Source organism: Platalea leucorodia (assembly GCF_965183815.1).
Source record: "Platalea leucorodia genome assembly, chromosome: 14".
NCBI lineage: Eukaryota > Metazoa > Chordata > Aves > Pelecaniformes > Threskiornithidae > Platalea > Platalea leucorodia.
This window is the reverse complement of record NC_138836.1, coordinates 6,011,454-6,038,589: the sequence shown is the minus strand read 5'-3', so window position 1 is coordinate 6,038,589 and position 27,136 is coordinate 6,011,454. Positions and strand designations below refer to the sequence as shown.

General features: G+C 64.2%; 1 protein-coding gene across 1 annotated transcript in view; it reads right to left on the bottom strand.

Annotated features, from left to right (window-relative positions):
* Positions 1 to 4,766: 4,766 nt before the first annotated feature.
* SDK2 (sidekick cell adhesion molecule 2) overlaps positions 4,767 to 27,136 on the bottom strand; it is a gene marked incomplete at both ends in the record, with an annotated part of 49,945 nt that continues 27,575 nt past the window's right edge. Inside the window, 43 exons of the mRNA XM_082326878.1 lie at positions 4,767 to 5,120; positions 6,220 to 6,346; positions 6,735 to 6,873; positions 7,542 to 7,682; positions 8,024 to 8,188; positions 9,033 to 9,158; positions 9,300 to 9,461; positions 9,558 to 9,695; positions 10,181 to 10,367; positions 11,113 to 11,228; positions 11,463 to 11,564; positions 11,827 to 11,883; positions 12,602 to 12,737; positions 12,883 to 12,953; positions 13,084 to 13,187; positions 13,416 to 13,617; positions 13,710 to 13,904; positions 14,238 to 14,336; positions 14,576 to 14,765; positions 15,028 to 15,143; positions 15,225 to 15,462; positions 15,597 to 15,747; positions 15,836 to 15,945; positions 16,014 to 16,135; positions 16,225 to 16,416; positions 16,596 to 16,694; positions 16,957 to 17,152; positions 17,874 to 17,989; positions 18,302 to 18,483; positions 18,567 to 18,707; positions 18,777 to 18,924; positions 19,162 to 19,298; positions 19,385 to 19,561; positions 19,818 to 19,920; positions 20,186 to 20,353; positions 20,546 to 20,662; positions 20,867 to 21,061; positions 21,133 to 21,216; positions 21,383 to 21,573; positions 21,769 to 21,880; positions 22,958 to 23,091; positions 23,929 to 24,076; positions 25,485 to 25,591. Of these exons, the coding sequence (XP_082183004.1) occupies positions 4,767 to 5,120; positions 6,220 to 6,346; positions 6,735 to 6,873; positions 7,542 to 7,682; positions 8,024 to 8,188; positions 9,033 to 9,158; positions 9,300 to 9,461; positions 9,558 to 9,695; positions 10,181 to 10,367; positions 11,113 to 11,228; positions 11,463 to 11,564; positions 11,827 to 11,883; positions 12,602 to 12,737; positions 12,883 to 12,953; positions 13,084 to 13,187; positions 13,416 to 13,617; positions 13,710 to 13,904; positions 14,238 to 14,336; positions 14,576 to 14,765; positions 15,028 to 15,143; positions 15,225 to 15,462; positions 15,597 to 15,747; positions 15,836 to 15,945; positions 16,014 to 16,135; positions 16,225 to 16,416; positions 16,596 to 16,694; positions 16,957 to 17,152; positions 17,874 to 17,989; positions 18,302 to 18,483; positions 18,567 to 18,707; positions 18,777 to 18,924; positions 19,162 to 19,298; positions 19,385 to 19,561; positions 19,818 to 19,920; positions 20,186 to 20,353; positions 20,546 to 20,662; positions 20,867 to 21,061; positions 21,133 to 21,216; positions 21,383 to 21,573; positions 21,769 to 21,880; positions 22,958 to 23,091; positions 23,929 to 24,076; positions 25,485 to 25,591 (6,295 nt within the window). The remainder of the gene's footprint in view (positions 5,121 to 6,219; positions 6,347 to 6,734; positions 6,874 to 7,541; positions 7,683 to 8,023; positions 8,189 to 9,032; positions 9,159 to 9,299; positions 9,462 to 9,557; positions 9,696 to 10,180; positions 10,368 to 11,112; positions 11,229 to 11,462; positions 11,565 to 11,826; positions 11,884 to 12,601; positions 12,738 to 12,882; positions 12,954 to 13,083; positions 13,188 to 13,415; positions 13,618 to 13,709; positions 13,905 to 14,237; positions 14,337 to 14,575; positions 14,766 to 15,027; positions 15,144 to 15,224; positions 15,463 to 15,596; positions 15,748 to 15,835; positions 15,946 to 16,013; positions 16,136 to 16,224; positions 16,417 to 16,595; positions 16,695 to 16,956; positions 17,153 to 17,873; positions 17,990 to 18,301; positions 18,484 to 18,566; positions 18,708 to 18,776; positions 18,925 to 19,161; positions 19,299 to 19,384; positions 19,562 to 19,817; positions 19,921 to 20,185; positions 20,354 to 20,545; positions 20,663 to 20,866; positions 21,062 to 21,132; positions 21,217 to 21,382; positions 21,574 to 21,768; positions 21,881 to 22,957; positions 23,092 to 23,928; positions 24,077 to 25,484; positions 25,592 to 27,136) is intronic.

The window sequence follows — 27,136 nt, the reverse complement described above, 5'->3', positions numbered from 1 at the left end:
CTGGGAGGCTCGGGAGCGTGGAGAGGGTGGCTGCATCGCTCTCAGCCTTCCTGAACCTGTCGCTGGTTTCTTTTACTGCTTCTCAGCAGCTTTTGAAAGCACAGAAGAAAAAAGAAAAGGATTGAAAAGCACTTTGAAAAGCAAGGCAGGGAGAAGCGCCCAAGTTTCCCAGCAGCCCCATCCCCTCCTCCTGCTGCCAGCGCCTGCCAGCTTTGTCTGCCAACGCTGCCTCGGCAGCGCAGGAGATGCTGCCGAGCAAGCCGGGTGCTTTCCCCAAGCCCCAGTACTGCAGCAGGGTGTGGGGATCGCCGTCCGGACACCCCAGGGTGCTGGGAATGGGACATTGCCCCCACAGCCCCCCCAGATCCCTCCAGCCCCAGGGCCCAGCACTGGCCACTGCCAGAAACCTCCCCAATAGCCCCCGCCTACCTCACAGCTTGCACCCACAGACGTGGGGGTTCACCCCTTCCCCGTGCCATTCACCCAGGGGTGAGTGGTTACCCAGCTAACCAGCACACTCGGGCAGGACCGCACCGCCTGCTCACCGCTGGCACGTCGGCACCCATGGGTGCACCGATGAACACCAGGACAAGCTGTGCACAGGTCGGAGCCTGCCACGGGCAGGCTGTCCGTGCAGCCGCCCACCCTTCCCACCCGGCACGCTGACACAGTCACCGGCAGTGCTCGCACGGAACAGGCTCGCACAACCCACCGCCTGCCCAGGAACCCATCGCCCGGCCGCGGCACAGCCACCCCGGCTTCCCCCAGGGGATCCCACCTGCAGCGTGGCTGCTGCGGGGACCCACCGCAGCCAGCAGCACCCATGGAAACCCCCTGCCCTGGCACAGTTTTGGCACAGGGACCCCTTTGGCCAGGGTGTCATGGCATGCACCATGCACCCACGCCTGCAGGACAGGGTGCACAGACCTGGGTCCGTCCTCTCCGTCGCTCTCCTCTCCCCGCCACCCTGGGAGGGCTCTGCTGCCATCCCTGCCACCGGCAGCTCTGCCCGTGCCGCGAGCCTCGCAGCCTGGCACGGCGCAGGAGGCGGCAGGGCCCGGGGCACATGGGGCTCTGAGGATGCGCCGAGTCCTGTCTAGCCCCTGGCATGGCAGGAGGGGCTGTCCCTGTCCCCGCGGCCCAAGGCAAGGGAACGGTGGGGACACTCGGCTCTGCCCCGGGAGCTGGCGGGGAATCAGAGAAATCTGAAGGAAAGGGACAGCCCAGGCTGCAGGGCTGCTTCTCCTCCACCGCACACCGAGCCTTTCTTTTTGCTCTGATTACTCCTTGCTTGATCTAATCTCAACCTGGAAAATAAACTGTTACTACCTGACTCCTCCAATACCAACATGGCTTCAGCTAAAATAAATAAAGAAAAATAAATCACACAATTCAGCCCAGCTTTACAGGTCACAACCCCCATTTCTGGCACATAAACATCTCCCCATTGCATCTGGGGCAGCGAGCGGGTACCGCTCCAGTGCTGCCCCGTCCGCACAGCGACGTCTGGGGGTGCAGCTTCTCCCCTCTGCCCCGCTTTGGCTCGCCCAGCCCTGATAAGCGAGCGGTGCTCTGCCCTTGGGAGAACCGCAGGCCACCGCCGAGCAGCAGTCGGGAGATACGTCAAGGCCAATTCGGTCCCCAGGGACTGATTGTTGCTGACAGCTCGCCCTGCGCGTCTGCAGCGCAGGCAGCAGCGGGGCTGGGCGCAGGCAGCCCAGACCTGCCTGGAGGGGCCGGGGCAGCGGCAGGGACTTTTGGAAAGAGCCGGTTGTGGCAGCAGCATGGTGAAAGCTGAGGTGGGAGAGAGGTGGCTGTGCTTAGCAGGGAGCATGGTGTCTTCCCCCACGAGACCAGCCGGTCCAGTTGCATCTGTGCCATGGGGAAACTGAGGCAGAACAGGTGAGCGAGAGCTCCTGCTAGTGCCACTGGCACTCAGCCCATCTCTGCTGTGCCCACACTGGGCTTTGTGCCCTGCGCAGCTCCCGGACCATCCCAGGGAGGATCCCCGGGGAGCAGAGGGCAAACCCGCTGCCGCAGTGGGATGTGGGATCCGCCACTTCCTCGGGTGCTGCATCCATCAGCCGTGGGAAACCACAAGTAGAAAGGGCTCGCCTTGGCTTCGCTGCCACCGCTGCCACAGGGCCCCGGGTGCTCCGGCCACAGCCGCACCGGTGGCTTCACCTTCCGGCATGCCACCAGCTCCAAACCTGCTGCAGATGTTGCTGCACCCTCCAGCTTCTCCTTGTCATGGCCAGGGATGAGCCAGGCCAGGGTGGGCAAGCGGGGCCTGGGCTCTGCACTGCTCCGGCTGCCGGGGCTGTGGCACGCCGCCGTGCCGGGGAGCACAAGCAAACCCCACGCAGGCACCTCCCAGGACCTCCATCCCACTGTCCCTGCAATGGGGGACGTGTCCAAGGACCCGCTGGTGCTCGCAGGGTCGTTGTGGCTCACAGGGGCTGGCACGTGCCCTGCGTGGGAGGGGAGCGTGCCTCGCATGGGGAGCGTCCTTTGCACCGGGAGCTCGCCTGTGTTGCTCCACTCCCCAGACCTGCTCTGCCCTGTGTCTCTGGTGGCTCGGCATCCCAGCCCCGGTGGGAGGAAAGTCTCTCTTGCACAAGCCGGGATGCCTGGGGCTGGAGCCGGGCTGCAAACAAGGCGCAGGATTTGTCCAGCCAAACGCAGACCCCCCCGCTCTGCTCCTGTGCAAATGCCTCCACTCGAGTGGGGCATCGGGGCTCCCTTTGCTGCCCAGGGAGGGGATGGGCACCCCTGGGTGCTGTGCTCCCTTCGGCACCAGCTCCCAAATAGGTCAGATGAGTCACCTGCCAGAAACGCCCTCTGCTCTTTGCCGGCTCCAGGGCCACAGCGATACGCCAAGGCAGGGACGGCGCTTCTGCTGGTGGCTGCGGGTCGGGAGCAATGCCACCACAGCATCCCTGGTTTCTCCCCAGCCCAGGGGCTGGGCGAAGGGTGGGGGGGGGTGCAGCACTGGGTCAGTCACCCCCAGTTCCAAGTGGTCCCCAAACGCAGTGCCTGCAAAATGCTTCCTCTGGCAGCCCCAGACCCTTGCTCACGCCGGGGTGAGGAGCCGCGCATGTGCCTGCAAGGGGCTCCGAGCCCCTGCCCTGCCGGCAAGGAGCTGTGCAGACCCCAGAGCCCCCAGTTCTGGTAGCCCCAGGCGAGAGAACAGCCCCTGGCCAAGGAAGCGGGTGCGGGTGCTTTGCTGGCGCTGTCGGCAGGCTGAGCCTTCCCCAGCCCTCGGCTCCAGACCCACGCTCTTTGCAGCCGGAGGGGTGACAGGCGATGAAACCCAAGCACGTCACCCAGATTTTCTTGCCAGGCCTGTAGGGCAGAGCAGGCAGCGAGGGCAGCTGCAAACCGCCCCAGGAGAAATCCCCGGTGCCGGCGATGCCAAAAGCACGTGGTGCAGTGGGGTCACCTCCGTCCTCCCCTATCGCACCACTGGGTCCCCTTTCCCTCCAACCACAGACCCCACTGCTCGGGGATGGAAACACATGGCGATACGGCCAGCATGACTCCCACCACTGTTCTGGGCCCTATCCTGGCACCGCAGCCTCTGCCACCCTCTGCCTGGCTCCTTCCCCGGTGCTGCCCAGCCAGGGCAGCAGGACAGACGGACACATCCTGTGAGCCCCTTCTCTGCCGCAGCAGGGTGACAGAGAGGCAAGACAGGCTGATCCTCAGGCTGTTTATTGGCATCTCCCTCGGCTCAGCCCGGGTGCCGCGGCGCTGCCGGGCCGGTGCCTGGCTCAGCGGTAGGCACTGCAAGGGTTTTGCTATGCAGAGACCACCAAAATGGCCTCGGAGGCACCCTGGGCATTGCTGCCCCCACACATCCCTCGTGCTCCCAGACCTCTGCAAAAACCCCATTAAAAAAAACCCCAAACCACCAGAAATGCAGAGGGGTGGCTATGGTCACCGCATCGCCCCGGCTGAGCCCTCGCCAGAGCCCCTGTGCAACCCTGGGGTGCAAAAATCAGGGGGGACATCAGCACCGCTTGCACCCCAGTGGGGCTGTCCTGGGGTTTGAGTCCTGGGTTCTGCTGGGGGAGGCAAATGGGGGGAGGAATTAATTGCCCCCTGGGTTCCTGGCACGGTGGCTGCCCCCTTCTCCCCAGGGCTGGGGGGGTCTGGGTTTGGGGTTTCACATCCAGAGGGTTTACATCAGCAGAGCCCCTCTTTCCCTGCAGTTGGCAGTCTCTCTGTCACTATTTGTCCCTGTGTCCCAGGGGAGCCACAAGCAGAGGCTGGTGGAGGGGCTGGAGTTTGGCACGGCGAGAACCCCTGCACCCAGCCCAGCAGCACCCATGAGACCGTGGCGAGGCCGGCAGCAGCCCGGGGCAGCTGCAGAAGGTGCCAAGGGCAAAGTCCGGAGCAACCCTGCTGGCGCTCCAAGCCCTCCCGCCCCACCGCGGCCAAGGAGTCCGTAATGCAGAAAGCTTTGGCCAAAAAGAGGACCTGGGTTTTGCTCCCCAGCCCCAGGGAAGGCGCTCGGCGTTCTGCTCCGGCGCTGCTGAGAAAGCGAAACACCCATCGCGGCGCCGAGCCTGAGCCTGGGGCCGCTGCCCTCCATGGCACTGCTGCCATCCCCGGGGCCCTTCGGCCTCTCCGCTTCTTCCTCCTCTTCTCCCCCTTGCCACTTTTTTCTTTTTTCTTAACTTCTTGGGGCTTTTCTTTTTTTTTTCTTTTTTTTTTTTTTTATAATTTTTTTTCTCCTGTTTGTTTTCGCTTCTGTTTAAATATCAAACGAAAGAAGAAAATCCAGCGATGGGGGCTCTGGAGCCGGGGGCCAGGCTGCTGGGCGGGCGGTAGAGGGTACCGGGCTGGCTGGGGGGATTGCCAGGGGTCTGGGGGGTGGGAGTCCTGCTGGCTTTGGGGCGAAAGAGGCTGCCCTGCTGCGTGGAGGTGCTGTTGGAGAGGGGCACGTGGTCGGGCTCCCCCGAGTCGCTCTCGGTGTAGCTGTACGCCTGCGCCCGCGAGATGCCCTTCTGCTGCCGCCGCCATGAGTTGTAGTAGGTGGGGTCGCTGATGTAGTGGTTGACGAAGGAGTGGGCTTTCTGGTGGCCAGGGTCCACCTCGTACTCGCTGTCACTGCCCTAAAGAACAAGATGGGGGGGTGAGCATGGAGTGGGGGGCATCACCCCCCCAGCTCCAAAAATAGGGTGACCTTTCCCAGTGATTTTTTGGGGATGCTGGTGAGCACATCCCAAAAGATTTTTGGGATGCAGCACTGCTGGGGTGTTTCTGCCTCTTGCTAAAGCAAAACAAAACCTCGTACAAAAGGGTTGCAAGGTCCTGGGGCCCTGCAGGGGGGTCCCCGAGGCCGGGATGCCCCCGGGGCTGACGGGGAGGGTGTTTTTGGGAGGCGGGTGCTGGCGGCTCTGCCTCCCCGCTGGTGGTAATTGGATTCAGCTTCCCCTCGCCGTGCACAAAGGGCCCATTGAGGGCGGTGGGGAAGCTGCTCTGCGCCAGCTCCTGCTGCTCTTCACAGCTCCTCAAAAGCCACTTGAGCCCCGCTCCGGCAAGAGGGAGCGGAGACGGCATCCGCCGCACGGAGGCAAAAGAAACAGCCGGTGCAGGCAGCGGGCGGGGGGGCCACCAGGGCTGGTCCCTCTCCTGCTCGGGGACGGCCATGGGGACCCCCAGGACCTTCTCTGGGCTTCAGCTTCTTTTCAGATGCCACCCAGCATCCATCCCGGGGGCAATGCTCCTGTGGCCTCCCCGGAGGCTGCCTGCCCGGGGAGCTGCCCGCGGCTGCCCTCCTGCCCAGCCACAGCTGCCCGTTTCTTTGGGAGGAGACAAAGGTGCCATTTTGTGGGGTTGGCAGAGCCACAGCCGTTGCCACCAGCGACCGGGCAGCGGGACAGTCCCTGACCCCGCTGCCCTCCCATCCCCTGTCCCCAGCAGCCCTGGGGGCCCCCCGTGGTGCCACATCCCCAGCACACGGGCCGGGGGCTGTGCCAGCTTCATGCTGGCTCCGTGCCGTGAAGCCACGGGGGATGCCGCTGCCTAAAAAGCAGGATGGGGCAGGGGAGCGGGACCAGCATTGCTTTTCCCAAATGTGCACCAGGACCTGCATCTTTGGTGGGTAGAGAGAAGGGCTGATGCCCAGGGAGGGCTCCCAGCACCGTCCATCCTGCCCCTGCATCCCCCTGCCCCGGGTCCCCATCCCCACAGGCAGCCCCAGGCCGTCACCTGAGAGTCGGAGACCTCGGAGGGCTTCTCTGTCAGGCTGCTGCTCTCGGCGGGGATCAGGTCGTTGTACTTGGTCACGTCCTCGTCCGAGTAGTGGAGGCTGCCGGGGCTGGGCCGTGGTGGGGACCTCGGGGAGAGGCGAGTGCTCAGCACAGGTCCCCCCTTGGGGCCATGTCATGCAGGGATGAGCCCAGCCAACCCCCAGGGTAGGCTCAGGGACCACCTCTAAGCTGTGCGAGCTTCCCCCAAGGATCCTGCCCATGGTCCATAGGCTTTCAGGGATTCCCAGCGTTTCAGGCTGTTCAGCATCCTGGCAGATCAGGGCTGGTGGGGGGAGGCAGCGGCTGCAGCTCATGGCAGGGGGGACATCAGGCAGAACAGGGTCACCCCCCCTGAGGTACCAGCTCTCCCCAGCCCCATGCCCATCCCATAGCAAGTACACGATGGAGGGACAGGCACGACATCTGAAAAACTTCCCCCTGCCCGGGGAGGGGGCTGCGGCAAGGCGTCCCTACCGGGTATAGATGCCATTCTTCCGGCAGAAGGAGTTCTTGACGGAGAGACGCCGGTTGTTGAGCTCCAGAGCGGGGAAGCTGCCCTCATCCAGGCTCACCATCTCACCGTGGCTCAGGGCGGTCGCCTTGGAGCCGTTCCCTGCGGGACGGGATGCTCAGCCTCCCCCAAACCCTCCCCGGGCAGCACAGCGTGGTGGGGCCCGGACCCTGCACAGGGGGGCTGGGGAATGGCCCAGGGAGGGCTGTGCCGGCTCTGGCATTGGAGAGACCAAAGCCTGGGGACGCCTGCGAGGAGCCAGTCCCGGGGCAGCAGCCGTGCATCAGCCCCGTGCCCAGCACCGCCAGCTGTGCAGAGCTTGCCTGCTTTGGCTCGCACCCTGACCTGCCCCATCATCTCTGGCTCCCGGCTCAGTGGCTCTGTTTTCTTAGCGAGGAGGTCTGGATTTTCCCCACAATTTGAGCCCTTGATACAGCTAATAAAACAGAGCTGTGTTTGACTAATCCCAATGACCTCTGCCGAGCCCCCAGGCTGTCCTGCCTCCACAGCTGACAGCAGGACAAGTCACTTATTTAATCTTTAGCTCCCAGCGCTCTCCAGGAAGCCCACAGCACCTTTATTGGATGTCACTGGGTCTCTGGAGGAGCCATGCCCTGAGGCAGGCGGGCAGGCAGGCTCCCACTGCCCCCCTCAGACCCCAAAGGCAGGCAGGGAGGCCCTGGAGAGGCTCCTATGGAGTCAAGGCTCTGCACCCCCCGGCTGCCACCCCGGAGGGTCCCGTCACCCCCCACCACACCCTTGGTGCTCACCTGAGTCTGACTTCTTGGCGTACTTCTTGCTCTGCCCACGGATGATGAGCACAAAGACGAGCAGGAGGATGAAGATGAGCCCTACCAGGGCGATGACCACCAGGAACCACCACTCCTCGTAGAACGGGTTGGCTTTCTGGGCTGGGGCACAGCAGGGAGGATCAGAGGGGAATGGGCATGGGGGGCACACCCGTATGTATGGGGAGACCCCGCTGCAGCGCATGAGGTCACCCTGGGGGAACTTTGTGAGACCTGGATCCACATGAGGGAGTGGGTTAAAGGGGAATAACAGGAGGTCTTGCAAGGGGAGTGCTGGCAGATGCTGCTGGCAGCAGGATTTGGGGCTCTGTAGGAGCCAGGCAGGGTCAGGGAGATGGGTTTTGGCATCGGCCGTGGGAGCAGAGCAACACTGGGACTCTCCCTCTGACACAGGGGTGACAGCATCCCCCCAGGGATGCCCGCATGCTGCCCCCGCTGGCTACCTGACACGGAGGGGGAAGGCGTGCTGGGGGTCCCGTAGCCATAGTCGTTCACGGCGATGACGCGGAAGTCGTAGCTGACCCCCTGCTTGAGGATGTCCATGCTGAAGGTGTAGGAGGTCACCTCCTTGGGGATGTCTTTGATGAGGATGTCCCAGAGCCCCTCGTCTAGAAGAGAGAGGGGGCCTGGGAGGGGGGGACCGGCTCTGCGGGACTCCCCGGAACGAGAGGCTGATCTCCCTCCATCCAGGAGCGTGTGCCCTCCGCCATCTGTGCAGCTCTCCTGGCCCCAGCAGGCACCGAGCTTGCTCGCTGCAGCATCATTAAAAAGCCGTAGTGATGTGTGCGGCTGATCGATCGCCTGCCCCGGCCAAGGGCAAGGCAGCTGCCTGGGGACCCGCTGCCACCGCAGCCCCAGAGCACCCCCAGCAGCCCCACAGGCTCACGGGAGCGAGGTGGTTTCCCTCCCGGGTGCTGCCCCACCATGCAGGGAGCGGTACCGACCCCCGTCAGCGATCAATCGGGTCGTCTGAGCTGCGGTCTCTGCAGCAGGGAGAAGTCATTAACTCGGGGCTGCAGGAGAGAGCGTGGCCATGCCTGCTGGCTCCCTGCCGTGGGGATGGGGAGTCCTGGCTGCCAGCCCTGCCTGCCCCTGCCTGCACAGGAGCAGGGTCCTCCTGTTTTGGGATAGCCTTGGTACCTCTCAGAACCCCCTTGCCTGGCTGATGGAGTGTCAGGACCTCCATGCCCACAAAAGCAGCAGCACTGCTGCGTGCTGCTCCGTGGCTCACCAGCCCCTTTCCATCAGCCCCAGCCCGGACCCGCTCGGCAGCATGGTCCTCACGGATCGGTACGTGGCCAACACCCCAGACACCCGGGTCCTAAACCCCAGCCCAGCCTGTTGGGTGGCCTGGGAGAGGTCAGCACTCCCTGCCTCAGTTTCCCTTTCTCCTGAACCCATGGCACCACCAGTAAGAAGGTGGGGATGGAAAGCAGAGAGGACCCGCAGTACCTGAAGGACGGGCTTCGATGACATATCTGGTGATGGGCCCTTGGCCAGGGTCCCCACTTGACCAGTGGATGGTGATAGCTGAGCCGTAGCGGGAGATGAAGGGCTCACCGGGGGGACCGGGGGCACCTGGGGACCCAGAGCAGAGCTGGAGGCATGGGGGTATGAACTGTGGCACGCAGCCATGCCAGTCCCGGTGGGACCAGCGGAACTGTCCCCACCACATCTCCTCCCTCAGCCCAGCACGGCATCCCGCATGTCCCCCCGTACCTTCCCCAGGCCCCGTGGTGATGTTCGCCTCAACGTCCGGCCCATAGGCAAAGGTTTTGGCCCGGATCCGGAACCGGTATGTCACGCCCTCGGCCAGGTCCTTTACCTTCATCCACAGCGGGCTGTTCCCCTTCACATCCACCGTCACGATCTTACTGACGCCTGTGGGGACGGAGGCTGAGCCGGGTCTTCCCCAGAGCCCTCCCAGCTCCCCCCAATGCCCCCGGCCTCCCTCCAGTACCCCCCCTGTGCCCTCACCGTCCACGGGCATGCAGGGCTCGTAGACCAGCCTGTAGCCCTCGAGGATGCCGTTGGGCAGTGGTGGTGGCTCCCAGGACACGTTCACCGATGTGGTGGTCAGCTCGCTGAATCGGATGGAGCCAGGGGCACTGGGGGCTGCAAGGGAGCAGGGTGGCCAGGGCCAGCTCAGAGCTCCCAGGGGACACCCCCAGCACCAAGCCAGCCCCTCTCCACCCTAATGGGGCTGGGGCAGCCGCCATCACCATCTCCACACCACCCTGGTGCCACCCCCTGTGCCTGCATCTCCACTGCAGCAAAGACCCTGCCAGGCCACCACATGTGGCTGGGGGAATAAGTCTCCTTCTCCTTGTCTCTCTCCCTGAGACCTTCATTTTTCTTAAGTCTCAGCCACAACCTTCATCTCCATGTGCCCCCAACCCACAAACCCTCTGGGGTGAGCCCAGGGCTGGTCTCTGCTCGCGATTGCAGGAGCAGGAGCCAGGGTGCAGCTGGGATGAAGGGGCATCAGCCGGACATCACTGGACCCACGGAGACACCTCCCCACGGAGCCCAGGGGCAGGATGGTGCGGATGCAACCGTGCTGAGCGAAGGGCTGCAAGGAGCCGTGCCACGGGCCCCACCTGCCTGCTGCGTCCGCCCCTTGACAGGGGTGCTGTGGGGTCCATCTCCTGCAGCATTGAAGGCGGCGACACTGACCCAGTACGAGGTGTACCCCGTCAGGTTCTTCAGCTTCACCCCGTTCTCGGGCAGGAAGAGTGTCTTCACCCGCAAGCTCTCATTCTGGCGCTGTGCCTCCCAGAAGTGGATCTGCAGGAGGAGGAGGGGGCATGGGTGATGCACAGATCCAGCCCATGCCACCCCCGCCCCAGGCCCTTTGCTGTGCCCAAACACCCCGTGCAGCCCTGCCTGGGCTACTAAGCCCCCGTCCCAGGGTGGCTGGGGGCTCTGAGCATGCCGGAGGGAAGGGAACGGCCTCTCCTCCAGGATGGCTCCGGGCTGTGCCGGGCATCAGACGTGACCCCTGTGTGCAGTTGGCGCAGGGACCAACACCGCTGTGCTGCAAACACACGCGCTGAGATCACCTTTGAGCTGTGTCTAAACCTTAAAGGACTGGGATGAGCAGGAGGAACCGCAATGGATGTAGCCAAGGAGGTGCCTAGAGCATGGGGCTGGTTAGCCCGGCTGCATCCCGGCTGCATCCCGGCTGCATCCCGGCTGCATCCCGGCTGCATCCGAGGGCCGACGACGCCACCTGCCGCCCCGCGGCAGCTCGGCACCGGGGTGGGACACCCGGCTTCTCCCCGGGACACCCGGCATCTCCCCAGAATCCCTTCCCCAACGGCACGCATAGCATCTCCCAGGGCACCCAGCACTTCCCAGGCACCCAACAGCACACATAGCATCTCCCTGGGGAGCTCAGCATCCCCCAATGACACCCAGCATCTCCCCAGGGCACCCTATGCACCCTCAGAAAGCCAGGACCTTCCCAGGGCACCCAGTGTCCCTGAGCCCTGGCTTGGTGCCAGCTCCCAGGTGACACGAGGTGCGGTACCTTGTAGCCCTGGATGTCCCCGTTCTGGCTCTCAGCGGGTGGCGGTTCCCAGGTGACATCCAGCTGGGTGGCCGTGGCTGCCTGCACCGCCACGTTCTGTGGCGCGCCGGTGGGCACTGTGCCGAAGGAGGGGACAGTGTCACAGCCTGGCCAGGACCAGGGTGGGGGAAAGCCCCCCTCGATGCAGGGGGATGCGCTGCCTTGTCTGGGCACATCAGAGGTGTGCCGATGGGACTGGGGCCATGGGGCTGCTGCGCCATGGCACATAGGAGCATGAGGTACCAGGGCAGCGGAGCCCCCTCCCCGCAGCTCCCAGTGCCTCGCAAGGAAGGGCCGTGCCACGGACTCACCCGCTTCGCCCACGAAGACCTCGTGCGGGGGGCTGGGGGGGCCCTCGCCCACGGCGTTGTACACGCTCATGCGGATCTCGTAGCGCCGGTGCTTGCTCAGGTCTGTGGGGGGAAAAGGGAGAAGGGGTGAGCGGGGCCCTGCCTGTGGCCAGCGGTGTGGGGGTCCTGCTGCCCCCAGGGGACCCAGTAGAGCCCCACTCGCTGGGGGGTTCCCAAGAAGCAACTGGAGCACACAGGCAGAGGAGTCCCTGGGCACAGGACGTGGGGTTCACCCCACGGCACAGGCAGGCGGAGAGGAGGGACAGACAGGGGGTGGCAGTGGGGAGGAGGCGCACAGGGAGGGGCAGGGGGAGCAGTGACTTACTGTCCAGCTCGTACTGGGTGAGGGAGACCTCGCTGAGGTTGTGCACGGCGTAGACGGCTGGGCAGCACAGGGCAGGGAGAGCAGGCAGCCGGTTAGTCCCGCAGATGGCACGGGTGGGCTCCCGCCTGTGAGCACCCACCCCAGCACAGCTACCCACCCCAGGGCAGGCCAGGGGTCCCCTGCAAGGGGCCTGTCACCCCCAGGTGCCAACGGGGCTGTCACAGCACCAAGGAGCCTTTCCATCCTCCAGACCCATCCCCTGAGTGGCACAAGCAGGGTCTGGGCACCGGGGTCTCCACAGGGGTCTGACCGCGGCTGAGAGCAGTGGATGGGGCAAGGTCTGGTCTTGGGCTCTACCCGTGTCACTCGTGTCCCTGCTGCCCCCAGAGTGGATGTGACCCCATTTCCTTCGGGGTCTGAGGATGGCAGCACACCCGGACACACACACAGCGAGACGTCACGCAGACACTCATGTTAGGTGCAGACACCCGTTAGGTGCAGACACGCGGACACCTGCACTACAGGGACGCGGGGGGCTGAGCACAGCGGGACTGAACCAGCAACATCGCAGACAAGTGTGTTAGGGACCGTGGACCTGGTGGCACGAGGTGGCCCGTGACAGCACCGTGGCGCACAACCCGACCCTGACAGCTCCAGGCTGGTACCGGGAGGCTGTGGAGCGCAGGATGCTGCCCTGCGCTGTCCTTCACCCACCACCACTGCATCACCCCCCCAGCCATGCATCCCTGGGCTCGGCAGAGCCACGAGCACTCACGGGTGAGCTCGGCCCACGTGGCGCCGGGGTTGCCGATGCCGCGCAGGGTGAAGCCGCGCAGGCTGTCGTACACCAGCTCGCGGTAGCGAAGGCGGAAACCCAGCAGGATCCCGTTGATCTTGTCCTCGGCCGGGGGCTGCGCGGGGAGGACAGTGAGGGGCTGCTCTGACCCGGGGCTCCCTGGCACCCCGAGATGGCTGTCCCCAGTACGCCTCGGTGCCACCTCCCAAGGGGGTGGGTGGCTGGTCCCACAACACCCCGCAAGGCAGAGGGGACAGTACCTGCCAGCGGATGAGCACCGATGTGGTGGTGTGCGGGGTGACGGAGAGGATGGTGGGGGCTTCCTCGGGGGCTGCAGAGGAGAAGTGGGCAGTGAGGCTCCGGAGATGCCCTGGGCACAGGGAGGTGCCCAGGCAGGGGGGGATGCCCTGGGCAGGGCGGGATGGTCTCTCCCTGCCCCTGGAGCCGCAGCCTGTGCTGACCCGCCTGCAGGGTGGTGAGCGACTCTGACTCCTCGCTGTACTCGCTGTCCCCGATGTCATTCGTTGCCTTCACGCGGAACTTGTAGGAGGTGAAGGGCTTCAGCCTGGATGGAAGCAGAGCAGGACAGGGACAGTGAGGCCGGCGGGTGACCACGTGAGCCACCCTCCCTTCCTCCCACGCGGCACATCGGCTGGTGCTTCCCAACCTTGGTGCAAGCACTTCTGATCGGATGGGGAAACTGAGGAACAGGGTAACTGCCCAAGTCAGAGCCCATCATCTCCCTGGCTCCCCATCACCCCACAGCACCGCTCAGGGCCGGCCTGTGCCTCACCTGTCCACGATGAAAGCGGTGGCATTGCGGCTGATGGAGGCAGAGTGCAGCGCCCACTCACCGTCGGGCAGCTCACGGGTCTGCACTGTGTAGTAGCGGACGGGGGAGAGCCCATCGCTGCCTGGCTCCCAGGAGAGCAGCACGCTGCGGGCTCGCACCTCCTCCTGCTGCGCCAGCGGCTTCCCAGGGGGCTGCGGGCGGTCTGGGAGAGGCGAGGGGCTGGGAGCACCGCGGGCACGCCGTGGGCACGCACAGCCCCCCACCATGGGCTGGACAGTCCCCCCTCCCCATTACCTCTCTTCTCTGTGGTCACCACGAGGGCTTCGGCCGCCTCGCCCCAGCCCTTGCGGGTCTGCGCCGCGATGCAGAAGAGGTAGGTGGCCTCAGGCTGGAGGCCGGTGGCCGTGTACTGCCGGGCGCTGGGCTCCAGCACCTCTACAGCAGCCGCGTTGGCCGTGGTGGTGTTGAGGCGGTGGGTGACCTGGTACCCTGCGGGGAAGGGAGCAGCACAGTGGGGCTGGTGGAGGGGACACCATCCTGGTCCCCCTGTGCATGCCTCCCTCCTCCATCCCTGCCCACACACAGGGCCAGCAACGAGGAGGTTTTGGCTCCCTGCATAGGGGAGCTCACACACAGCCAGGGACCCAGCACAGCCTGCCCAGTGGGGAGGCCCCAGCCCCAAGGGCAAGGGGCTCCGAGACGCTCGGGAGATCTCAGGGAGCTGGTCTCTGCCTCCCCGTGCTGATCCCTGCTCCCACGGGACCTCTGCACCCCTCTGCAGAGCATCCTGGCACAGCACAATCAGGATGGCTCCCCACCTACCCAGGATGATGCCATTGGGTGCCACGGGTGGCTGCCAGACGAGCCGCACTGAGGTGGTCCTGACTTCGGGGAACAGGATCCCCACGGGAGGCCCAGGCACTGGAGGGGGGAGAGATGGGGTTCACCAGGGGGTGCACAAGCGTGTGCTAAGTACCAGGCCCCATGCAAGCAGGGCTCAACCCCGTGCACTGGGAATGAGAGTCCTGGGTGTCCCAGTCAGGGGGGACAGGGTTCACCCCAGGGAACAAGGATGGGATGGGATAGGGAGGTCTTAGGCACCCAAGGGACCCCCCCCAGCCCATTCAGGTCTCTCTGCCCATCCAGATGCTGTTACCCACCATCATCCAGTGTCCGCTCAAGGACGGGGGGCTGGCTGGGCACACCATCGCCGATCCTGGTGAAGGCCAGCACGCGAATCTCATACAGCGTATACTTGCCCAGCCCGCTCAGCTGGGCGCTGCGGGAGGCATTGCCCTCTGCTAGCCAGAACTGGGCCTGGGCATCTGAGTCTTTCTCCTTGTACATCACCTGCAACAGACCCCCTGTGACACAGCCCGGCAGGGCCACAGCCCCTGGGACCCCCCTGGACCCCCTGGGATGGAGCAGCGTGGCCAGGGTTGGCACAGATGGGCACCATCTCAGACGTGGCACAACTGGGGACCTGGCAGTCTGCAGGGTGATTCCCCCCAGGGAAAGCCGTGCTTCCCAGGTCTGTGGGTGAGGCTGGTAGGGCACAGGCAGCGCTGCAGGCAAGCAGAGCCACAGCACTGGGGCTCGGGTTGGTGCTCACCTTGTAGCCCAGGATGAGGCCGTTGCAGTCTGCCTCAGGGATGTCACTCCATCGGACCAGCATGCTGCTGGAGGTGGTGGCCAGCGCCGACACATTGCTGGGGCCAGAGGAGGGCACTGGTGGAAGGACGAGAGTCAGGGTCAGTGGCTGGATCTGGCCAGGGTGGGTGCCCAGTGCCGGGGGGTGGGCAGCGGTACCTGACTCTCGGGTGCGTCCCACCACCGAGTGGCTCCAGGGCCCCGAGCCGATGGCGTTGAAGGCTTGGACCTGCACCCGGTACTCAGTCCACTCCTCCAGGTCCTCGATGGTGTACGCCCGCTCCACACGGTCATGGATGATGTGCACCGCCGGCTGCCCTCGCCCATCCGAGCGCGCGTACCGGATCTTGTAGCCCACCAAGTCGGGGTTGCCGTTGTACTCCTGCTCCAGGAGGGGCTGACCCCAGCCAGCAGAGATGGGCACCATCACTCCCAAGCTCCCACAGCCACCCCAGCTCCACCCCCCCTCAGCTCCCCACCCTCCCGTCTGCCCCCATGAGCCCCGTGCCTGTGGGCACAGACCCCCCTCACCATCCAGCGCAGCCACAGGCTGGTCTCACTGGCCGTCCGCAGGGTGACATTGGCGGGTGCCACGTCCGGGGGTGCCTGCAGGGTCTGGATCCTCCGGGAGGGCAGGCTGGGGGGGCTGGTGCCCACAATATTCACCTGCCGCATGCGGAAACTGAGAGAGGAGACGGGGGGTCATGGCGGGGGGCGAGAGGGCTCCGGTCCCCTGAGGAGGATGCCGTGGCACCATTCTGGCCACTCGCCTGTAGTAGGTGTAGGGCTTCAGGTTGGGCACCTCCATGGAGCGGGCATCGGGCTCATTAGCCAGCTGGTGGATGAGCCCCCACTCTTCAGCCTCGCCGCTCTGACCCACCTGTGGGATGGGAGTGGGGTAAGCTGCCCCCCGGCACCCCATCACCCCTGCCCCAAGCCGCCCCATACCTGTGCCTCCACCTGCCAACGGGAGATGGAGGTCTTGCCGTCATAGCCCGGGCGAAACTGGAGGGTGACGGAGCGGGGTCCAATGTTGGAGATGCCCAGGTTAGTGGGGGCACCGGGGAGCTCTGCGGGGAGAGGGCAGGGTGGGTGGCACCGGCTGCTCGCCCCCAGCACTGGCCGCAGCCCGCCAGCATCCCCGCGCTGCCGCACTCACCTGGCGGCACCCCCGAGGAGATGGTGGAGGAGGAGACGTGGCCCTGGCCCTTGGAGGTCATGGCAGCCACCTCAATGGTGTAGGTGGTGAGGGCGGTGAGGCCGGTGACGCGGTACTCCAGGGTGACGTTGGGCAGGTAATGGGTCACCCGCGTGTTGGTGCGGTTGTACTCCTCCCAGGAGATCCGGTAGCCTGAAACGTGCCCCGGGCCGTCAGCCCCCATCATTGCCCACCCCGAGGAGCTGAGTGGGGCCAGGGGGAGTTGCTGTAGAGTGGGAAGAGGACCAGTGGGAGATGCTATGGGGTGGGAGATGCTGCAGGGTGGGAAGGGGGCCAACACAGGAGCAGGGTACCCGTTGGTGCTCCCTTACCCATCAGGATGCCGTTCTTCTCCAGCGGTTCCTGCCAGCTGACCTTCAGGGACGTGTCCAGGATGTCACTGAAGCTAAGATGTCCCACGGGGCCAGGCACTGTCCAAAGACACCCAGGCTCAGCAGGAAGCCACGGACCTGAGGGCAGGAGCCCTCGGCACCCACGGGACCCCCGCAAGGAAAGAGCACGGATGGGGCTCCCCTTGGATGGGGCGTCCCGAGGCTCGGTGGCACCCCCATTCCACGACCCCACCGGCAGCACCAGTGGGACTGAGTCCCCCATCTCGGGGCTGCTCCCGCCCACCCCAGGAGCCGCACACGGGCAGGGTCCGTCCCGCGGGAACGCAGAGCCTCCCCGTACCATCCTCGTGGGTGCGCACCAGCTGGGGGGGGCTGCGCGGGCCGTCCCCCGGCGTGGTGAAGCACAGCACCGAGGTGAAGTACTCGGCGAATTTCCGCAGCCCCGCCACGTAGCCCACGTGGACGCTGTCCTGGAAGTTGGGCCGCACCGTCACCACCGTCGCCTCCTCCTCGTGCTCCGGCTCCCAGGCAATGAGCTGCGGGAAGAAGGAGCTGGGATGCCAACGCCAGGCAGCGATGTCCCCACCGTGCACATCGGTACCACATCAGTACCACAAACACCATCCTCCGGGCACCTCCAGCCTCCTCTTATTTATTCAGAGTTGATTAAATATCAATTAACAGTGCAGGGAACACTTGATGCCTTTTAACAGCGTGTGTTTACCCATACGAGCCGATACAGAGCGCACGCTTTGTGATTAACTCCCATTGATAACGGCATGTAATCACCCATTCGCCTGTGTTTAGGAGGGATGTTTGGGCATTTAATTGGTATTGTTCAAGATAGCCTATAGCAACTTAATTAAATACTAATTAGGCCCTAAAAATACTAATCAAAAATACTAAGTGGCATTTAATAAGAATGTTAAATATCCTACTTGCTCTGGTTATCTCATTCAGCGGCAATTAAATTCCAGAACTTCTTTTGAGTGGATTAAGAAACAAGTTTAATGTTTTAATTCAATTCAATTAACGTAAATTTGAATTAATTGCAATTTGGAATTAATTACAGAGCATGGGAGACTCCGAGCCCATGCAAGTGTTAAATCTCAGTAAATATTATTTTAACAGTCAGGCCGGAATCATTAAAATCTGGGGTTTCAGCGAGGAGTCGAGCCAGTTTGTGAAGGTTGTCTGAGGAGTTTCCTCACCCCAGCTGCCCCATTTTCGGGGAGACCCGCGGGAATCGCCCCTCACCTTGTACCCCTGGTTGATGCCGTTGATGAACTGGGGGCTGGGGGGGTTCCAGGTGAAGCGAATGGTGGTGGAGTTGGTGGCCTCGGTCTGCACGTTCCCCGGGGGCACCGTGGGGACTGCCGAGACGAAGGGATGGCTCGCAGCGGCTCCAACTGCGCAAGGTCCCCTCCATCGGCCGGGCGTCAGCCCCTCGGGAGCACGGGCACCCGCAGCGGGGAGGACCCCGGGCACCCAGGGTGGTGCCCCAAGACACCCTTGGCTGGGCCAGCCCTGCTGTGGCTCTGCAGCCCCCCGTCACCCCTCCCCAGCAGGTCTCAGTCCCCCTGGGACCCCCAAACCTGCCACCCATCCCCAACACCCCCATGGCACAGCCTGTCACCACTGGGGCGAACGCCAAGCCCCTGCCCGTCCCCCCCATCCCTGCCTACCTCCCTGCAGCGTCCACTCGGTCACCTTCATGCTGTACACCCCCAGGCCGGCGCTGTTGTACGCCGCCACCTCGATCTCGTAGTTGGTCCAGATGATGAGGTCCTCCAGAAGCAGGTTGTTGACATCGGCATTGGTGATGTTCTTGAACTGGTAGCCCACAGGCAGCCCAGCCAGGCAGTACCTGGGGACCAGGGGACGTCAGAGCTGCTGGTGTCCCCACCAGCGCCCTGGAATGCCAGGGATGGGGCACCCGTGCTCGCCTACCGGATGATGTAGCCCTTGAGGATGCCGTTCTGGTGGCTCTCGGGGGGAGGCTGCCACTGGATCATGATGGACTGGTTGGTGCGGCCACTGGCGATGACATTCTGGGGGGGCGCGGAGGGGGGCTCCTCAGGCAGCGACACCCTGCAGGGGACAAGTCTGGGATGAGCACCCAGGGCCACCAGCCCCCCAGGACCCCCAGCTGCAGCTCACCTCTCCGTGTCCTTGCTGAACTGCCCCCTGCCCACGTCATTCACGGCACAGAGACGGAACTGGTAGGAGCGAGCGGGGACCAAGCCCCGCACCACCACCGACGTCAACTCGGGGTCCACACTGGCCAGCAGCACAGTCCAGGGCGCATCTGTGGAGGCAGAGGGGGGTGGCAGGGTGGAGGACCCGACCTGCAGGACACCAGGGTCCTCTGCCCGGTGGCAGGCTGGCTAATGAGTCCCGTCATCCCCAAGCTCCCTGCAGCATCCCCTTTCCCTACTCCTCACCCCCCTGGCCTCCACCCCAGGGTGATGCCGGAGAGCGGACTTTGCCCAGTGCCAGCCTAGCCAGGGTCAGCAGCGCTGGGGAGGTGGGAGCAGCCCCTTACTGTTCTCGGAGACCTCCACGACGTAGCGGAGCAGGGGGCTGTTGCCGTCGAAGGGCTTGGCCCAGGTGAGGTTGATGGCCCGTTTCTCCAGGGGGCTGAGGGCGGCTACGGGGCTCTCGGGGGCGTGGGGGAGCTGCCTGGACAGGGGGGTTGGGGAGGGGGCAGTTAGGGAGGGGGCACAACCTGGGGCGCGGGGTGCTGGCGTGGGCGAGGGGGGTCTCACCGGACACGGAGGTGGGCGCTGCGCGAGTCGTTGCCCCCGGCTGAGATCACCTTGCAGGTGTAGGTGCCGATGTCGCCCGACCAGGTCTGGGAGATGTGGAGGGTGCCCATCTCATCCAGGCGCACCCGCGGGCCGCTCTCCAGGCTCAGTGGCACCCCGTCCTTCTCCCAGACGTACCTGTGCCGGGGGGGACCCAGGAGTCCTGGCACCCTGCAGCCCCCCACAAGGAGAGGGGACCAGGGGTCCCACCAGTGTGGCGGGCTCCCCGTGTGCAGGGCACCAGGTGGCACTGCAGGACAACCAGCACAGGGCTGGGGATGGTGGCACCCACCATCTGCCTGCTCCCTCCCCAGCCAGGCAGGCAGCGGTGATGGCAGGCAGGCAGCCTGGGGGTGCCCGGACCCCCCAACCCTCCCAGTCCCGTCGCACGTACCTGACATCCATGCTGGGGTCATGGGTGACCCCACAGCTCATGACAGCCTTGGTCCCCTTGATGACGCTCTGGTCCTGCGGCGGGTCGGTGATGCGTGTCCTTGCTGCAGGGGGACGGGGTGAGCCACCAGCACTGCCCAGAGGACTGCGGGGGGTGGCATCGACAGGGGACAGCCCAAGTTTGCACCCATCCAAACCCACCAGCCACGTGCCGGTACCCATCCTTGGCATTCCCAGAGAGCTCCATCCCGCACCGTGCACGCTGGGAGGCAGCACCCAGCTGCCCATGGAGCCGGGCAGGGTCTATCCTGCACCATGCACACAGGCAGGGCGGCAGGCAGAGCCCGGCTGTGCTGGTGCACGCCTTACCCCAGACGACCAAGTCGGCAGAGGCTTCATCCACGCCGCGGGAGTTGGTGGCCAGGCAGGTGTAGGTGCCAGCGTCGGCGAGGTGCGCGGGGCTGACGAGCAGGCTGCCCGACTCCAGCAGGGTGAAGCGCGGGAGCTGCACCGAGCCGCTGGCCAGGATCCGCTCCCCTGGGTGACACAGGGGAGCCCCATCAGCTCCCAGTGCCCCGGCCATCGGCCAGCCTGGTGGCCACTCAGCCTGGTGGCCGCGGAGCTCACAGAGGATGCCCTGGAGCCATGCAGGCAGGCAGGGATGAGCAGGGCAGACACAGGGCTTAGAGGGCAGGCTTGCCTGCACCCCAGTGCCCCCAGCCCTTTTACCTTTCTGCCACGTGATGGCTGGGCGCGGAGCCCCCGACGTCTCGCAGTTGAGGATTACGGACATGCCGTCAATCACCGTGCTGTCCTGGGGACCCCTGGTGATGTTGGGGGCGATGCCTGTGGGGCAGAGAGACAAGCAGCCACCCCTGAAGCCCTTCCTGGTGCCCAGCCTGGAGCTGCCTGCTCCAGGGCAAGTCCCATCCCCATGGCAGGGTTTCCCAGGGTCCCCAAGCCACCCATGGAGCCCAGCCAGAGGGTCCCAGGCACATCCCACCCAGGCAGGGCACCCCAGGCTCTGGGGGCAGGGGGACTGGCACCTACTGGTCACGGCCAGGTACGTGGTGGTCTGCACCTCGCCAGCCGCATTGCGGGCGAAGCACTGGAACATGCCGGTGTCGTCGGGGACCAGCCCGCTGATTTGCAGGCTGCCATCTGCCAGGAGCTGGAAGCGAGACAGCTTCTCCAGGTGGATGAGGGCAGCGTCCTTGTACCAGGCCATCTCGGGGGGGGGCACACCTGCAAACGCCGGGGACATGTCAGGCATGGGGCCACGGTGGCATGGGGAGGGCGGCTGGGGAGCGGCTCACCTTTGGCTTGGCAGGGGATGGCCACCACTTTCTCCATCTCGGCTGTGATGTGCCTCTCTGGCTCCTTGACGAACTGCGGTGGCTCTGCAAAGGGAAGCACGGGGACAGGCGTTAGAGCTGGGGTCCGCCGGACCCACCACCAAACCACCCCCAGTGACTCCCGCCTGTTGCTTCCCATCTCAGCCCTGGGGCTGAGACCACCCCAACTCATTGAACGTGTGGTTTGGGCTGCCTGCACCCAGGCCCTCACCCAGGACGGAGAGGTAGGCGCCCTCGGCCACAGCGGGCACGCTGCTGCTGCGGAGCACGGCCTCACACTCGTAGTAGCCGCTGTCACTCAGCACGGGGTTGAGGATGGTGAGCCGGCGGCTGTAGTCACTGATGCCGCTGGAGAGGGGCACCCCGTCCTTCTTCCAGATGATGTGCAGCTTGATCAGAGGCCTGGGGGGGCCAGGAGAACGTCAAGAGCCAGCTCCAGCCCCCCTGGACCCCACCAAATCCCCACCTCCCTCCATGCCACAGGACCTAGGAGCCCTGGTGGGAAGGGACCTGTGGAGAGCTGGGGGCACCCAGCCCTGGGGCCAGGCAATGCCAACAGGAAGATGCCCCATCCCCGTCCACCCCGCCGCTACTCGCCTGGCGTTGGCCACGCACTCCATGGTCACCTCCGAGGTCCCAGCCACCACGCTGGTGTTCCTGGGTGGGACAATGATGGTGGGTGCAATGGGATCAGCCGGACCACCCACGTCTGGGGAGAAGGAGGCCAGAGGGACAGCCATCAGCACCCCCTGCCCCCTGCTCACCCCAGGGTGCCCCAGCCCCCCGTGAGGCTGATGGAGCACCCAAAGCCCCGTGCCCGCTCTGTCTGGTACGGAGAAGACAAAGGTGGCAGGGGCCAAAGGGCCATGGGCTCTGCTCTCCCGTGGGAAGGACGGGCAGGTCCAGCCCATCACCTTGGCATCAGGGTGCCTTCACAGCTCTCCCTAAACCCTCTCCTCCCGTGGGACCCCGTGGCACCCCATGGCACCAGCCATGGTGGCTGTGTGGCAGCGCCGGCTGGCAGGGAGGAGGGAGACGGGGAGTATATAAAGCAAAATGATTGCAACAATAAAAAATCCTCATGTAGGCGCTGTAAAAATGCGATCGGCTTGAAAGCTGCTGATATAGCTGAATCCATAAACATGGGCTCCAGGTTGTTTATTGTGCACCGGGACGCCGAGGTACAGAAAAACAGATTAATGGGGCAGGAGGTGACGGGGGACAGGCAGAGCCCTCCGCAGAAAGGGATAAACCTCTCCGTGGAGCAGTGAGAGGAGAGATGGGATGAGAGTACTAGGACTGATGCCACTTTGGGGCATCTTCCCTGAGATGGGCTGTCACCACCTGAACAGGGGCCGGGGGACCCTCGGCCAGGTCCTGCAGGGTCCAAGGGGACTGGAGGGATGGGGCCACAGGGGTCCCTTCCAGGCAGGGGCTGATCGGGAGCAGCGTGGGCTGAGATGAGAACCCAGGCAGGAGCGGGGCAGGGCGTCCGGCAGCAAAGCTGCTCCCGTTGGGGCTACATTGCACCAGCCCATCCCACAGCCCAGCCTGGGGGCACGGCCGGATCCAGCTCCGGTGGCGGGGATGGAGGGGGAGGCTCTGCCCGTGATACAATTAGCGCCTGCAGCACAGCCCAAAGTGCCTAAATAAATTTTGAGGCAGCTGAACTGTTAAGTCAGCAGAAGCCGGAGCCTCTGAAGAGATTTACTGCAAATTAAACTTGGGGGCGAGCCAGGCAGCGCAGGGGGAGCGGGGCCGGGGGGGCAATGGCCCCCGCACTCACTGGCCACGGTCAGCGTGATGGGCTGGCTCGTCTTGTTGTCCCCGTTCTTGTCGTTCACCGCCTGCACGTAGTAACGTCCCGCGTCCGGGGCCACCGTGGAGAGGATGACGAGGGTGTTCTCCAGCGTGATGGCTCTGCGGGGACAAGCGGGCGGTGCAAGATGGGGATGCAAACCCAATGGGGACACCGATGCAGAGAGCTGGGACCTGCGTTCCCCCACCCAGCACCCACCCTGCCCATGGGGCACCCACATGGGATGGACACGACCCCCAGCCTTCGTCCCACCTGCCCCAGGGGGCTCTGCTCAGCCACTGGCCCCAGGCAAGAGCCGGGACCATGCCGGGACTGAGCCCCACACCCCCCTGCGCCAAGCAGAGCACGTCGGATGGTGCAGATTAATAGGACTTTTTTATTTTTTTATTTATTTTTTTATGGAACTATCTAATCTGCTGGAAACATAAAATGGTTTGGGGAATATATTTTTACCATTAAATATGAGATAAAGCAGTTTTATCTCCTCAATCCTGCTTTGCAAATAGAAAGGAGACCGGTTCAATTCCTGCATAATATGGGTTACAAATTCAATTCCCGTACTCTGCATCTGCCATCACCAGGCTTGCCACTCCGGCGGCACCGGGGCCTGCCGCAGCCCCACGGGGATGCTTGGCACGTGCGCATGTGCCGTGCCCGGCTCCATCACGCCGGCTGCCGCCCCAGTGCGTACCGCACCCCTTTTGCCTGCCTTCCTCCCTCTTATTTTCATTTTTTTTTTAAATTAATTTCCCCAATGACAAACAGAGCCATTAGTCACCCAGCCTGTCTCCGGGTTTTAGCACGATGTGCTCGAGGCGTCTGTTAAACATCCTTATTGCAAGGGCAAAGGCAGCCGAGGGAAACGCAGTCCCTCCGGATGCCGGGGGGATGCCGGGGGGATGCCGGGGGGATTCTGGGGGGATGCCGGGGGTACTCACATGCGGCTGCTGGGGGAGATCTTCCGGCCATCGCGAAACCAGGTGACCTGGGGCTGGGGGAAGCTGGCGATGCGGGGCGCATGGATGACGGCCGCCTCCCCGTGGGACACGCTCTGCTGCGTCTCGCTGTCCTCAAAGCTCCCCATGTCTGCAAAACGTGCGGGAGAACCATGTCAGGGGCTGGGGAGGGGCTGGCAACGTGCCCGGGGACCCAGCAGGGTCCAGCGGGGAGCAGGCTGGAGGCTACGGGGATGGGCTCCCCCAGGGGATGCAGAGGGGCTGTCCTGGGGTCTGCTCTCTGCTTCCCTCCTCGGCTGGCACAGGGCATGGGATGGTGATGGGGTAGCTCAGACGCCACGGGCTGCTCCTGCACGCTCGGGGCTGTGCTCGTACCAGGATCCGTCCCTGCAGTACCTGGAGCTGCGCAGCCCCGTTGCCTGCACGCCAGACCAGGGACCCCTGCCCATGTGTCCCCCACCAAGGATGGGGTGCAGCCGCAGCGAGGAGGGCTCAGCCCCAGTGCTCCCTGGCATCTCTCCCTGCCCCAAGCCATGGCCCGGCGTCGGGAGCATCCCGGCACGACCTTGGCTGCGCAGGCAAGGTTGGGGCATCCACTGCCTCCGTCCTGCCTGGCCGTTCGCAGGCTGGAAGCGCACAGCAGTTGAGGAAAGCAGAGTGAAACAGGATGGATGGAGAAGGGGGGCAGGGGATTTTTATTGACTTCCCTTAATTGCTGTAATTAAAAACATGTAAAGAATCTTTTTTTAACGACTTTGCCATTATCATTAGTTGTTAGCACAGCTGCCTTATTAATTTCTCATTAGCTTCCTGATTTGTCATTGCTCCTCAGGAAGGGGTTTAAGGAGACGGGATTGGGGGCACCCTGGAGGAAAGGGGTGACAGAGAGGTGCAAGTCTCCCAGGGCACAGAGCCAGCGTCCCGGGCCCCAGCACCCTCCTCTCCACCAAACCCCCGGTGGTGCCTCTGCATCCCCCCCAGTGCAGACCCCCGAGGTCTGGCCCATCCCGTTCAGGTCCGCTCGTTTGCAGGATCCGTGCCGAGCCACGGCAGCGGCACCCGGGCCTCAGCCACCAGCCCGGCCGCCCCAGCTCCTGCGCTGACAGATGCGGCCGCCCAGCCCTGTGTGCTCCTGTTTGCTTTCAGTAACGATTATAAACGGTGTTTGCTTTCAGCTCTTCATGCAGCCGGGGAAGAGCGGGGCTGCTTTCACACTGCAAAGTGTTTCACCCCTCCAGCAAGCTGGAGCCGCCTGCCCAGATGCCGTGCTGCGAGTTTCCCGGCCCTGGCACTCTCTGCCTGCACCCCGTGCTCTGCCCTGCCCGTGGGGTGCCCCCCTGCACCCCCAACCACCATGGCCCGATGGGGCAGTGGGAGCAGCAGAGGCAGCAACAGCCCCGTCCCTGCCAGCATCGCCCCAGGGATGCTCCGGACTCGCGTGCTGGCCATGGGCTGCACCAATGCCCGAGCTGTCCCGCAGCACTGGGGAGAGCTGGGTGTCCCCGGCCGGTCCCCCGCCAAGCAGGGCTGTCACTTACAGGCCACCTGCACCTCGGTCTGGCGCTGCAGCAGGGCTCCCATCCGGTTGCGGACAATGCAGCGGTAGAAGCCGGCGTGCGTGCGGTCCAGCGATGTGATCATGTACCTGCGGGAGAGAGGAGCCACCTCAGCGGTGCGGGGGACAACCAAGTGACCGTCACAGCCCCCAGGAGAGGCTGCAGGTCCTACACGAGCCCCCCGTTTACTGCTGGGCAGCAACCCCTGCGCCAGGTGCCGGCTCCTTCCCGAAGGAGCAGCTGATGGAGGTGTATGTACATGCATGTATGTGCATGTCTGTGCAAGCATGTACGTGCGTGCACACACACGCACACTGGGAAGACAACACAGTGTCCTTCACTGCCACAGAGGGGCTTGTGGCCACGCACACAGGAGGTGCTTTCACCACGCCATGCATGTGGCATGAGCCGGCAGTGGACGGTGACTCACTGCGGCGAGCGGGAAGCGCTGGCCAAGTGGCTTCGAGCTGTCAAGAGCGGAGGCGGCTGCCGGGGACCTGGCACCCGCTGTCCTGACCCCTGCACTGAGCCCCCACGGTGCACGGCAGAGGCACACTGGGGTCTGCCGGTGTCGCTTCACCTCTGCCCGGCATGCGGCTGAGCCCAGCACTGCTCCGATTAGCTAGGGCTGAGCTGCCTTATCATCCCCAGTGCACAGCGGCTGCTCTTATCAGCCGCCAGCGCCAGCAGCTGATAAGCAGATAAAGGAAATAACCACGTCTCGACTTGCCCACCATCCCCGAGCATCGCCCCTGGTCCCCAAGCCGGACCCCGCTGCCACCAGACCTCCCCGAGCAGTCCTCCCCCAGGAGGGATGCAGGAGCTCCTGCTCCATCACCCCCCAAAATGGGCTAGACCTCCCCCAAATCGGCCTCACAGGCTGGTGACCCTGGGGGGGACAGGCAGGCACCGCAGCATTGCCTTCCCCGATGGGGAGCGCTCCAAGATAAAGCAGCAAGGGAATAAATAAGCAAGCTCAACTCGCCTTGCCCAAAATCTAATCTTGCATTAAAACATGCCGCAGGCTGTTTCAGCAGAGCTTTGTTTGTTCTTTTGATAACTGAGCGTAAATTAAACTTTCATAAGACACGAGGAGCATGTCCCCTCTGCCGCGAAGTGCGGCGGGCCCCTGTGCCCACCCTCTCCGGTGCGGGAGATGGTGCTGGGGACACAGGGCTCCCGCCTCCCCCGGTGGCATCACCGAGCTGGGATGGACACAGCAGGGCTGGCATCAAACACGCTGACACCCACCCACCCACGGAGGCGTGCCGGGGGTCGCCCATCCCCGCGGGAGAAAGGAGGATGCCCTTTGGGAACGAGTCCTTGAGTGTCATGGCTGATATTTAAAAATGATCCCCAGAGGCTTTAAATAAGATATTTCAATTCCACGGAGCTGTCAGGAACTGATGCGGACACCAGGAATAATGGGCCCGCTCTCCTTGTGGTGTCCTCGTTAATAAATCACATGCACACAGCGTGGTTCCTAAACACAGACATGCACACAGATGGACGGATGGACGGACACTTGCTGATGCTCACCTGCCCGCTCAGCAGCAGAGGCGCACACGTGGTCCCCACGCAGACCTCCTGCGCACCCCCCTGCCACGTCCTCGCTGCCACGTCCCCTCCAAACC